Genomic DNA, 14,276 nt, shown 5'->3' with positions numbered 1-14,276 from the left:
TGAGCCTTTTTTCTCTAGTGACTATAGCATGAAAAACTAAGAAATGACAGTGCTCGTTGTTGACTGTGGTGTGTACTTTTCCTGAAGATCACTACTTGATCTCCGGAATATTTTCAAGACAACTGTGTGAATTACTAAAATGACAGTGTTCTTCACAGCTGAAAACTCAGCAGTGATCAGTTACAAGTAATGCTGTCAAATTAACACTGTCCATACAGTGTTAAATACGGGGTTAAATACGGGGACATTGTCTATGGTCACGGAAGTACATTTGAGCTATTTTTCAATCTCTTCACAATCAAGTACATTTTGCAGTTATTAGGGAAAGCTATTCTAAATGATTGGTCTTTTTACGCTCCTCAGATATTATGCTCATCTACACCAGTACTACTGTGAATGGAAATAGTGGGTAAATTGTAAATACTTGAGCTGAAAGCCTAAATCTAAACTTTTCTGGAAAAAAAAACCCAAACAAAACCAAACAAACAAGAAAACCCAAAAAAAGAAATTAGAGGCAGCTTTTAAAATTCTGTTCCGTGAACTGTGATTATACTTTGAGAAACGTCTCCATGGGACAATGCAGTCCTGTGCTGACTGACCCTCCCTGTCAGCTCAGGTTCCTTCAGTTCACAGACAGAAAGATCCATCGCCTGCTGAGAACTGAGCAAAATCAGAATGAAATCTAAGGGTCAGGCTAAGGTCCTTCCACTCCCACGTTATCGCATCATTCCTCCATTGTTCTTTCCAGTAAAGCAGTCAGTTGTGAGATTCTCATAGTTTAACATAAAACCAGGAAGGAATTTTAAGGTGAATCAGCCTTAAAATTATTTTGATTGTGTTTACTCTTTGAGATGGCAGTGTAGAATTTGCAGCTTTATAAAGAAATTTGAAGTCTTTAATAAGGGCTAATAGACTCTCTGTATGCTTGAAGATATTCTGCCATCTTAAAAAAAAAGATAAAAGAATACGTTTTCTATATTTGCTTGAAATGCATTTATAATAGGTATTACTATGCTTACCAAGTAGACTAGAACCAAAGAAGATTAAAAACTATGTACATCACTGTTTCTCAACAGCAGCTACTGCCACTAATTGTTGTTGTCTGTGCCAATGCTAATATGCTCTGAAGGGGAGACCTGTATGGGCACAGTACAAGAAGTATTTCCTTTGGCAGCAGCCTTATCCACTCATTTCTGCCCTACCATGGCCCACACTTTTGCCAACACTTTGTGCTCAGCACCTCATCCAGCCAACTGTGAAGTCCCCAAACTCTTGTGGAGGCACAGCTCACATAGCTATGGGGGTAAGAAGGGCTGCAGGCGAAGGCTCACGGAAATGCTAAAAGAAATCCTCATCAAACCACGGCCTCAATCAAGACCAGCCTCACAAATCCAAGCTCCTAGTAGGCGGTCTGCTGATCTGAACAACGCACTGAAAGCCAAAAACTGTCTTCTAGACAGATCTTTCTTGAGAATTATGCATTTTCTTTTTTTCCCCCCTCATCCTGGAATGTCTGAAACAGATCACAGTTCTTTCAAATACAATTTCTATTCCATGTTCCTGGGCAACTTTATTATCGCTGTATTCACAGTTCCAAAATCAAGGTACTGTCGAAATGGAGTAAAGGGTATCGTTTCTGCTATTGACTGGAGGAATGTGATCCTAAGAATTGGGTTCCTGACATGAACCACTTTGGAAAATAAATTTTAAAATGTGTTTTCTCTGAAAAACTGTTTCAATTAAATGGTAACAAAAGCCACAGGACAGATTTGCTTCCCCAAAATGTGACAGAGATATTGCAACTTAAATATTCACCACTGAAAAGTATTTTGAAAGATGATGCGTATTAAATATCCCTACTGAAAAGAAACCATTTGGGTAAGTAATAAAATCCACTGGGGCAAAAAAAGATGTCTAGCAAGTAGCTTACTAAAACAAATTTAAGAGAAAAGGAATGTTATTAGCCAGCGCATAAACTGTGACTGCTGTAGAAAAACATGCAAGCTAAATATCTTCAAAGAATACCAAGCAACTATTTATATCTACAGCTTTCTCTGATTAATCTGTTCTTTGATACAGGGAAAATATGTGAATGTTGGGGATCTCCCACATTTCTGGATAACTTAGTTCTTACAATGATAAACAGGTAAGATCTTCAGCAGGTGGAATATGCTAACAGCACCTACTGAGCCTGTGTGCTCCCTGAGCATTTTCAGTGGCTGGGTTGGATCCAAGTCTCACCTTCTTCAGTCTCCCTTTTTGATGTCTCAAGAAGCATTAGAGGGAAGAGGCATTTTCCTCTGAAATTTTATTTTGACTAGTTAAACAAAGAAACTTCCCATGTAAGTATGGGAAGCACTTGCATATCTACTACAGAACTGGTATGTATTTTGTTGTCTTTCATTTATCATTTTTGTGATACAGCTTTCCTTGTTAAAACCAGCAAGTCAGACAGAAAACAGGCTGAAATCAGTATTTCCCTATTTTTTTCTTGGAAAGGGATCTTTCTGTTGTCCAAACACCTATATGTGTAATGGCCATCAGTCAAAATTTTAGTGAAAAGATAGTTTTCCAAGTACTTTAAGAGTAATTCAAATTTCAAAACATTTACTGCAGCATGGGAAAAGCAAAAGGAGTAGGAAAAAATAAACATTCTATTTTTCCACAGCATGGAAAGCCTTACTTTCTCTATGCACCCTTCTTCTGCTACCTCATGAGATATGAATGCTAACATCGCTCTAAAAGCCAAACCTCCCACAGAAAAAAAATCATTATTTGTTAAACTGAGCCACTGAAACAGCTTACACGATCTTGAATTATCTTGGTCAAGCTACCTACAAAAATCACTGGGCTTCAAGTAAAATAGTCACAGAGGCTTAATTCCTTTTTTATACATAAAATGTTTTAAATATTTTCTGTACATATATAGAAAAACATAATTCTTATTGTCTCGCTATGCTGTGTGCATGTGCAACTATACGGGTATATAGATTTATAATAACAGCTTGTACAAACATCTATATCAATGTTTTGGTCTTTGATTCCAGGATAAAACATACTTTTCTAAAAAAGGATTTTGAGGGATAAAGTTTACATTTTCTGTATTTCTTGATGACAGCAATTACTTTTTAGTGCATGAACAGTTGCTACTTACATTAACTTCTGTTATAGCAATATCAACGACGCTACCAACAACAATTAAGGCATCAAAAGTGTTCCATGCATCAGTGAAATAGTGCTGTTAGGACAAGCATTCAGCAGAAAGAGAGCAAGAGAAAAACACAAACAGAAAAAGAGAAGAAAAGGACAGTGTTATAACACAGAAACACTCTAGGCTTCTCTGATGTACCACTATACAATCTAATCTTTCCCTTTCATAGCTAAAAAAAATTGGTAGAAAAAAAAGGCTATTTATTTCCCATATCAACATAATTGACCTATGACTGGTCTGTACTCAAACTTTAGAAACATCAGATCAAAATCTGTGACTTGTCCAGATGATGGAAATAGTGGGGAGACAGAGAAAGAGAAGTAGGGACTGGGGAAAGTAAGCTGGGGTATACTCACATCAGCTTCACTGAGAACGACGTCTACTATGCTGCCAATAACGATGAGGGAGTCAAACGTATTCCAGGCATCACTAAAATAGCCCTGAACAGAGCAGGCAGGGTGCAAACGTTTGTGATTACACATGAAATGTCAAATATTTGCATACTTCTGTTTAGTTTTGCATAAACAGAAATTAGTTAAACAAAACCTGTGGTCTAATGAGAAAACAAAACAAAACAAACAATATTGCCTACTGAAGGAAAAGCAACATATATGTGCATGTGTGTGTATATATATACTTTATATATATACATGTACAGACACACACACAGACACACACACGCACGCACACACACGCAGTACACATGCATAATACACCATCGTATAAGCACAAAGTTGGCAAGCAAGCCATCATCCAAAACCGGTTTTGGACTTCTAGCAAGGCTGAAAAATTCTAATGTATATACCCTAACAAGCACGACAAAATCCCTTTAATAATATTTCTACAAGACCAAGCCAATTGAAACCTCCTTAACATTAATGACTTTATGATAGTCCTATCTAAGTGACTGGTAAAAATATTCAAAGGGTCAAAGCTCATCACTGGTTAATCATGCACAATTATTAATGTGGAACTGTGCATAAATATTAGAGAACTGACTTAATCTTCTATTCATAAACTAGGTTTAATATAGGAACTCACACTACATTTGCAGTCACGGCCTGATTCTGTAACCAGTGAAGTCAGTGCTAGGAACCACAGCAACTTGAACAATTTCTTAATGCTTTTAATACAGCCAGTCCAATGTCCGAAAATTCATTTTCATGAATTGCTTAGTCACCCTTCTGACATTTTATGGCTTTAAATATATTCCCTATGCGTCTGTTACTGGCACACTGCTGCAAATGGTTATAAAGTGCTATCATGCAATTAGCTGTCTATTGGCATCAAACCGCGTGTTTGAGCAAAAAGGTATTTCAGAAGAAACTTTGAGGTAGGTCCCAGGATCAATCTCTCACTGGGAACAAATCAAGATGTATTACTCTGTTGAAGGCAACTCTACGGAGACAAGGTATGTAGGTTTTCTGCAATATGTGGATTTTGCCTAGTTATTACAGAAATTCAGAATTGCAAAAATTACTGAACTTGCCCTTTTTCTCATTCAGATATATTAATTTATCAGCCAACTATGACTAAGGAATGTGCATTACATGACAAAGGCTGAAATGTACATTTTGTACACATACATTCTGCTTTCCTGGTAATTAATTTAAAAATACTAACCTGTCAGCCACTACTGAAGCTCTAAAAAATAGATTTAGCAAAAAGTTTAAAATGACAAGTGTGCTAATCTAACTTTATGTCTAGTTACACTTATTATTACACTGTTTACTGTAAGATAATGTTTTAGCTGTCTCGTTCAAGTTGTGACGTGTTGTTAGCACAGAAAAGCAAAATCAGCTACAAAATTTTTTAGAATTGGACAGTATTTTTCTCAAGATTTTAAACTGTTAGAATTTCTAGTAACTTCACAGTTTAAAGGTTATATTCCAGTGCATTATTATTTGAAAAAAAGCTACTTTTATGTGGAAATTTGCTCTTGGAGACTACAAGAGAGCTGCTACAGAAGAAGACAGCTCTACAGCGTATTCTAGGAGAGTAAGCACTGAGCGGAGTCAGAAAAGCCTCATTATGTTTCTAATGCTACTCTCTTTTGGCTCTTTTAAAACACAAATTACTACAATCATTCCCTCATTTAAGGAAGGGGCTGTAAGAGGAAAACAGATCAGAGTATGATTATCACTACAGCCCTTTGTGCCACATGCTTTGGTTCTCTGGGATTAATCATCAATTCCAGTCTTGGGGCAAAAGCCAATGTTCATGCATTTGGCCTCCTGAACAAACGTATCCATTTCTGAGAGCTCCTGCACAATTCCCTATCGCTCCTTCCTTACTCATCCCACTTCACAAGAACAAGTCATTCCCAAAGTTTCTAGTAAACATCATGCTGAACCACCTCAACGATACTGAAATTTATAATCCTAAAGAGCTTAGCAGCTGCCAACTAAAGAAAGGGAGCTACTCTCCTAATATTCTTCCTGATCATTCATATTCCTTATTTCTCTTATTTAAAAGAAGTATCTTTGATTTTAAAATAGCGATATTTATATATATACATAAAATAAGAGACTATTGGCAAACAGCAAACAGATAATCAGCACAATCCTGAGGTGTGCTATCCATCTCCCTCTACAACAATGGGAGCCAAAAAAGGTCCTCCAAATAAAGGTTAATTTCAGCTATAAAGTGACTTTACTAGACATGCTACAATATAAGGCACTGAAATAACAAATTCACATTTTGATTCAATACAGCTACAATACTTTACACATTTATTTATTTTATGAAACCTTTTCCATCAGTATAGACAAATATTGTTCAAAGTAATATGTAAAGCAAAAGCATACAAATAAACAAAAAAAACTAAGAGAAAATAAAGATGGTTTTGGAAAAGGGAGGAATGGACAAGTCACAGCAAATAAACATCATGCAAATAAGTTGTTTTCACCACTGCAATGACCCAAGATCAATTCACTTACTAGCCATCTTTCCTTTTTTCTTACAAAAATCTGATGTAAAATGACATGGAAAATCATTACAAGTTTAAGTAACAGCTAGCTATCATGAAGCTGTACATACGGTATGTGTTGATGTATTATTTTAGATTTCATAGCTGTATTTTGTTTTGTACTGTACTAAACCATGCTAAGTAACAGATTTTAGCAAATGTGAAGAACAATGTGAAGAAAAAATGCCTGCTCTTCTAACTTAAATTATGAAAAATTTGTTCATTAAGAAATGCTGAAGGATAAAATCACAAGTCCTGGGGAATATGTAGGCAAGGAGAATTAACACCAAAATATGTTTCTATAGATCTACCACATAAATATTTTAGTCCTTTTAGTACTCTGTTGAAAAGTTTAGGGCCTCATTCTGCAAAGTACTGTGTGTTCCAATCTCCCAGTCAAGAAGTGTGCCAGACACTCAGCATCACCTTTAATATCTATCACTTATCCAAGTTTTATAATTTCAGAGCTGGAAGGCAGTCTGCAGTACCTTGGTTTTAAACAACACAATATCAGAGTAAGAGTATCGATAATTTATAGTAGCCTTAAGTTTGTATGACCAGCAAAACCAAAAGATCACAGTTTTCACAGATTTTTTGTCAACATATTAAGGGGACACTGTCAAGCAGATGAGACAAAAACTAACATATTTTTATCTATTCTTATTTTTACAGAGTGAGTAACGGAGTTTTTATTTGACGCTTTGAGCATCTTTGAAATAATTTTTAAAATGCACAAAATTAATAAATAAAACTGTCCATTCTGCCAGACTAGACTAAGAAACCCCCCAGTGACTCAAACATAGAGGAAATGAATCAGTCTTTCCTCACGGACCCTAAAGCAAAACATTAAGCCGGGTTTCAGATTGTTCCTACTATTATTAAATCTTAATATGAATTAAAGCAATTCATTGTTGATTTAAGCATGTATCTAGTTTAAATGTAGATTACTAAAAGACATTCACATTCTGCTTAAGACTGCTAGCTGATTTGCAATTATTAATGAACTATGTAATATATGTTGCCAGTAGGTGTTTTTATTAAAGAGTATCTGACAATTCAAAAAGTTACAATCTTCAAAGAATAACAGGAAAAACTTTAAAGATATTTAACTCCCTTCCCTTCCTGCTAATTAATCTCTGCCAAAAGTCTGATTAGTAACATGGCCTTTTAACCTTGTCCTGCTAATTAACAAGTTTAAGGTGTTCTGCATCTACAGGGGAACGAAATCCAGGAAATGAGGACCTTTCACTGAGTGTCTGCTCTTCAAACTCTCAGGGTTCAGATCCAGGGATCTCTCACAGTAGAAGCATCCAATCAGATAGAAAGCATGTTGCAGAGTTAAAACTCAAATTGTACAAAGTCTTAGAGACCAGTATTAAGACATTGGATTTGATAACGAGTAGGAAGTCCATAATACAAATGGAGCACTGTGATTTATACACTCATTATCAGACCACTATATTTTGCATTAGCTGCTATTTCTGACTACAGTCACAAGTGCATGGAGAACCACACAAGGATTCACAATCTTCTTTCAAAGAGCAGATGATAAAACGCAGCAAAGTCTTCTGAAACTTCAGTGTGAAACAAGGATGTAGAACAGGAAATACAAAATTAGGAAACACAATCAGCATACTCATGACACTGCAGTCCACATATCTGAGCTATCTCCTCTGGGGCCTCATATCGTGTTATTTTTAATGTGAAATCCTTAGCATTTAAATAAGATAGGTGACACAAAAATACAAATAAATTCATTAGAAATGTACAATGGACTGGACAGTGCAGAGCGAGACTACAGGAGAGTGGGTAAGCATTCACCCAGAACTCCACACCTCAACACCAGACCTCAGGTGATGTATAATTTGCAGGCAAATACAAGCTAGCTTTAAATCAAGTAGCTGAGGCTCCACAGCCAAGCTCATGACTAAATGCAAGATGAATAAATAGTTTTGAAAAGCTGGCAAGTAGTTATACATCTACTCCAGCACTGAGCTCTGGGCAGCCATGGCTATGTTGCTCTAAGCATCAGCACTAGCTTGTTTCAGTCATCCAGTTTGCTACTTAACCCCAAGAAAGGGCACAGTTCACAGCCAATTACAGATGCAGATATCCTGATTACTTTAAAAGAAGGGCAATGGAAAATGAAAAATACCAGCCTTAGATGGTGAGATCAGTAAACTTCAAATGGCATGACTGGCTTTTTTCAAATTCCATGTATAGCGAGTGACCACACTTCACTTATTTACATAGATATAAGCCCAGCATAAACATTGATTTCATTGTACTGAAAACAAAATTTAGTTTAGTTTTTCATTACTAACTTTTGCACTGTCATAAATGCAGTATGAGAACTGAACAAAAAGACTGCATTAACAGTCTGATTTTCACCTTTTTCTTCAATTAGTAATTATAGTTATCAGTTTCTCTTGCAAATCTACTTTTGAAAATGTGTCTGCATTTTTCATTTTGACAGTGTCCCTTTAAGGCAAGGAATCAACTACTCTCTGTGGGGCCCTCTACCAAATATTGTGTATGTATAACCGAAAACATAAAAATCTAAAAAGGCTCTTAAATATGCAAATTATTTATGTGTATGTTTGTAGTATTTGGCTATCTTTTATAAAGTAAAGAAGTAATTTTGCATTTTAGAATAGGAAATATAGCATAACATACAGGACTCTGCTGGAGTTTAATTTAGTGTAAAGTTATGAATGTAGTACCATGAATAGGAGAAGTGGTAATGCTTGTAACAGGAAATGATTTATCTGATTTACAAAGGGACATTTTCATTACAAAATATTCCAGATCTCATCAACCACCTTGTAATATTTTTTCTGATATTTGCATTTCATTTCCTGAAGTTACATATATACGTATTATCAGATTAACATTTCTATTATGATTTCACTGACAGATAAATGTGGGAAACATAGGTTCTTTTTGTTCTTTGAATAATACATAGCTAGTGTGAAACTTACATTATGCTTAATTCCTGTGGTGATGACCTAATTAAATCGTATCTAAAACTTACCTTGGGTTTGAATGCAATCAGTTTCAAAACCATTTCAACAGTGAACACTCCTGTGAAAACCATATTCATAATGTCCATTGCATCATTAAAGAGCTTAGACTGTCCATAGTGCTGTGAATAAAAAATACAGTACTTTTAAAAGTAAAGGCTTTAAAATGTTAAGTGAAAGTAAGGCAGCCTAAGACAAAGTTGGCAAAAATGCAGCACAGGAAAATATTTTCTAGTAGTATTTATAATGCACACCTATATACATACAAGAATAGTTGAATATCTCTGGTCAAGAATGGAGTTGTTTAAATTTATTCTGTTTAGGTACTAAGTAGAAAAAAACTGTCATTCCTCTCCATCCTAAGGGAATCTCCAGAGACATGGTTTTGAGAAGAAAACTGCTCCCTCAAAAAAGAAGTATTTGACAACAGCAATTTCCCAAGTTTTATATGCTAGGTTTTGAAATTACATTACCTTGTGTTACACCTGCTTAGAAAGCCTGCAGTATGTTAGTCACAGAATAACACACATTGTGTAGGACTGATATTTTTAAGAGGATACAGTGCACGCAAGTTTACTGAAAAAAGTTGAATGGTTTTGTAAACTGAATTTGAACCACTCTTTTTCTTCTCAAAATCTGAAGTACTGGCGGAAAAGAAAGAGACAGCTTGGAAAAGTAGATAAGACAAGTAGGTGGCGAAGAACTACACACATAATGTAGAAAAAGTGAAAACCTGCAAAAATACACACAGGTATATATAGATATACAGCTAATATATGTCCTGGTTTCAGCAGGGATAGAGTTAATTTCCTTTCTAGTAGCTGGTACAGTGCTGTGTTTTGGATTTAGGATGAGAACAAAGTTGATAACCACCGATGTTTTAGTTGTTGCTAGGTAATGCTTACACTAGTCAAGGACTTTTCAGCTTCCCATGCTCTGCTGACTGAGAAGGCTGGAGGTGCACAAGAAGCTGGGGGGGGCACAGCCAGGACAGCTGACCCAAACTGGCCAAAGGGACATTCCATACCATGGGACGTCATGCTCAGCATGTAAAAACTGGGGAAAGCTGGCCGGGGGGGCCGCTGCTCGGGGACTGGCTGGGCATCGGTCGGCAGGTGGTGAGCAGTTGCACTGTGCATCACTTGCTTTGTGTATTATTATCATATTATTATTATTATTATTTTATTTCAATTATTAAACTGTTTTTATCTCAACCCATGAGTTTTTCTCACTTTTCTCACTTGTGCTCTTCCAATTCTCTCCCCCATCCCACCGGGTGGGGGGGAGAGAGCGAGCGGTTGTGTGGTGCTCAGTTGCCGACTGAGGTTAAACCACAACAATATATCAAAACACATTTGTGTGAGGTTTGGATTAACACACAAAACTAGAGTTGCTCCGTATATTAAGTTTTTAAACTTCTGAAGAAGATACAGACACAGACGATAGAAATATCATAGAGTGGTTTGGGTTGGAAGGGACCTTTAAAGATCATCTAGTCCAACCCAACCAAATATGTAGTAGTACGTATACAAAATGAACACAGAACAAGTACAGAAACTACACAGAGGTGAAGTAATGCTTAAAAACACTGCATAAAAGAATATACTAGATAAAAGAATCTAAGGGGTTGAGAGAAACATTCACTAACAAAATTAGACTTTTCAGATTTTCTTGCACTTGGATAATCTTGGGAGTACATATAATATATGTATTACATATATTACATATAATACATAGTATAATATAAATGAAATTACACTGCAGGTACAAACAAACTAAAGCTCAAAGAGCTTGATTAGGTTAGGAAGACCTTTATCAACATCAAGCTGTTTTAAACAATTTTACTTCAGAGTAGTATAACTGATGAACAGACTAGAACATGTCACAGAAGAGTACTATGATCAGAGGTGCTTTTTTTTCAATTTCACTGCATAAAAAAATACAGGTTGCCATAAATTAAAGGCATTATACCACCCATATCCTTCCCTGCAATTTATGCCAACGGCTTCAAAAGAGCTGATTTTCCTACCTGCATAGCCAAGCAAAGAGTGTTCAGCATGATGAGGACAAACATGATGTATTCAAATCCAGTAGAATTCACCACATACCAGAACTTGTATTGGTAAGGATTTTTTGGAATATATCTACGAAGAGGACGTGCCTTCAAGGCATATTCTACACACTGACGCTGTAAAAGCAAATACATCAAAAATTGTCACACTATACCTGTTAATCATCTGATAATATAATTAATAAGTGCAAATTGTTAAACATAACTCTTAAAAACAGGCAGTCTATCTACTTGATGTAGGGGTTTTTATTATTAAGTGTTAATAAAGTAATCAAGTAGCTTACCAATACTCACTTGGTTATTTACAACTGTATCTAATCATATACACTACTTAGCCACATACAAAGAATCAAACAATGCTCAGAGTAATTCTGAAGCGTTTCACCTTTATACAGTGTAGTAGTACACAGTAGTATACTGTAGACTATATGTATGTATATGTATAGTATATAGCATAACTATTAATAGCATGACTATTAATTCATCTAGAAATCATGCTTTGTCTTTACTAAGTTTTCAACCACCAATTTTACTGCATAGCTTAAAACCCTAGAGTCAGCAAAATAAATACTGAGGAAGAGCTGTTCCTAATAGTTCAGTTAATTTGCCCAGCAAAATCATGTCATATGTAGGAACATCATGGATTCATCTCCTACTCTATTAGTGCCTGAAATCTTCATGTAGGCTGGACCTTCCACTTGTCTTTTGAAGGATGCTTATAAAAGTTGATGGACAGGACACAAAATGCAGAATGAATGCTGGCTAAAGTTTCATTGCTTAACTTTGTTTAAATGAAGTGTGTTACAGTCAGACAAGAGTACCTGAAAAATCACAACTGGTGACTGATGAGTTTCTTAGTCAAAGGATTAAACAGTAAAAGGGGACAGATTTTTTTTATTTGAATCTGAATATCCCCTGTGAATTTCTAACTAAATAAGGGGCGAAAAAAAAGAGTAGCATATTTTGAACACTTTCAGACTATTCAGAACGAAAAATTTATTTTCCTGTTCTTATTGTAAAACCTACGTCTGCCTATGGATAAACTGGCAAGTGCTGTATTCTTCTTAATGTGACACCAACAAGTGAGACACTAAGAAGTTAACAAGCTTAATGTAACACCTTTTCACAACAAAAAGACTGATATGTTGGGCTTATAGAAAGAGGAACATACAATGACCTGAATACCAGTTGATGGTATGTACTAATTCCATTTTTTTACTAAGATAGGTGTGTGGTGCCCTCTTCTGACCCAAAAGAGAAAGGAAGCTCTTCATGCATAAATAAAAAAGAGTACTTCCAAAAGTTAAGAGTTCATTATTTATTTTAACCTGATTTTTGTCCAGCTCACAGTTCTTATACTCTTGTTCTCCCTGTTCTTGGAATGTAACAATCACAAAACCAACAAATATGTTCATCATAAAGAAAGCAATAATGATGATATAGATGATGAAAAAAATGGAGATCTCCACTCTATAGTTGTATACAGGTCCTACATTCTCGCCATTTGAATCAATGGCTTTGTACAGCAGCCTGAAAAACAAACAAAATTTTATCTTTATTAGCATTAAAATGACAAAAGAGAGTAAAATATGCAGACACAGAGGACAGATTTCAGAAATGGTCTGCTCTTTACTGTTATCTTTTTCTAGCTACTGGCAGTGCTTACAAGCATATTGAAACCCAAAGCATCACACCACGCAATGTTATACGCTTTTTTCCCAAAAGAATCAAGATACTGACCAGATGGTTGTACTTTTTATTTCTTTTTTCCTCACATAAAGCTATCCTCTAAGATTTTTCTCATTTAGGGAAATAGTGAGTGGTAGTTTGCTCTTCCTGGGCCTCTCTATGCAGTGTACTATTGCCTGATTTTGCAGTAAAAGTTTTACTCAAAGCCCTAAAATTTTCATATTAGTACTAAAAGGCATCGATGGATAAACATCTAAAAGGATAACTTCCATTAGAGCTAAAGAATAGGTCATTATAGCAAAAGTAGCTGAAAGATTAGGAATCAAACAATATAAAAAAAGTTTGCCCTTTATAGATAGAGGTGAACGAAGTGCACAGGAAAAGTGCACAGATTCAGAAGGACAGTAGGTTTTTTCCTTCCTCCATTAATAACTTTTTACATACATCCCTTAAGACTGGTTTTTTGCCCAAAAATGCCTGGTAAATGATAAAGAACTGTTCTAGAAAATGTAACAATCTTAACAATGCTGTGAAAACATGGAGAATTCACTCACGCTGGCCAGCCTTCAAAAGTGGATACTGTAAAAAGGGCCATCATAGCAGATAGAACATTATCAAAGTTGAAATCACTATTTTGCCAGACCCTCTCTTTGACCATTGGATTATCAACATCTCCATCTTTATAAACGATGTATATCCCTCTGTGGGAAAGAAACAAACTCTCATTAGTGAAATATTAAATTAGCCTCAGAGTTACTCAATGCTATATTCAAAACAGGTTATTTTACTCCCTCCCTAAGCTTGTTTTATTTCCTTGCTAACCTGTATTTTCTGGTGGATTTAAAATGATAATTCCAATTTACACAAACCTAAGTGGCCTGACACATGCCTGCCCATATCTGCTACAGTTTAAATTATTCAAAATATAATGTATCATTCTTAGATCTAAGATGTTCTCACCGGCATTCCTCAGGATTCTGTTTTGCCTCATCGGTGCACCTGTAGAATTTTCCCTACATATAAAACAAAAAGCAATAACAAAATGCAGAATATGCAAAATAAACACATTTCTACTATGATTGGTTCAGAATGTGACCAACCCAGTTCCAGCAGCAAGCCACCAAGAATTCAACTCAGCTTTGCTTTTCTTGATGCAGTGTAAATTTTGAGCGTGTCTACTTACCTTGAACAGCTGCACTCCAATACAAGCAAACATGAACTGCAGCAGAGTTGTAACAATCATGATATTACCAATAGTTCTAATAGCCACAAAGACACATTGAACAACATGCTGGAAAGAAAGAAAGAAAAAAA

At 35.7% G+C, this 14,276-nt stretch overlaps 1 protein-coding gene across 8 annotated transcripts in view; it reads right to left on the bottom strand.

Moving 5' to 3' along the window:
- Window positions 1–14,276, bottom strand: part of CACNA1D (calcium voltage-gated channel subunit alpha1 D) — a 213,610-nt gene that overhangs the window by 48,145 nt on the left and 151,189 nt on the right. For 5 of the 8 annotated variants that reach the window (XM_076346263.1, XM_076346262.1, XM_076346267.1 and 2 more), the window contains 8 exons: window positions 14,146–14,253; window positions 13,923–13,975; window positions 13,517–13,663; window positions 12,602–12,803; window positions 11,232–11,390; window positions 9,214–9,324; window positions 3,568–3,651; window positions 3,155–3,238 (listed from right to left, as the gene is read on the bottom strand). In XM_076346263.1, coding sequence (XP_076202378.1) covers window positions 3,155–3,238; window positions 3,568–3,651; window positions 9,214–9,324; window positions 11,232–11,390; window positions 12,602–12,803; window positions 13,517–13,663; window positions 13,923–13,975; window positions 14,146–14,253 — 948 coding nt within the window. The remainder of the gene's footprint in view (window positions 1–3,154; window positions 3,239–3,567; window positions 3,652–9,213; window positions 9,325–11,231; window positions 11,391–12,601; window positions 12,804–13,516; window positions 13,664–13,922; window positions 13,976–14,145; window positions 14,254–14,276) is intronic. The other 3 variants (XM_076346268.1, XM_076346264.1, XM_076346266.1) reach the window with 2 other exon arrangements.

Source organism: Aptenodytes patagonicus, chromosome 8 (assembly GCF_965638725.1).
Source record: "Aptenodytes patagonicus chromosome 8, bAptPat1.pri.cur, whole genome shotgun sequence".
NCBI classification, from domain to species: domain Eukaryota; kingdom Metazoa; phylum Chordata; class Aves; order Sphenisciformes; family Spheniscidae; genus Aptenodytes; species Aptenodytes patagonicus.
Note: the sequence above shows the minus strand (reverse complement) of the source record. Positions and strands in the feature narration are given on the sequence as shown.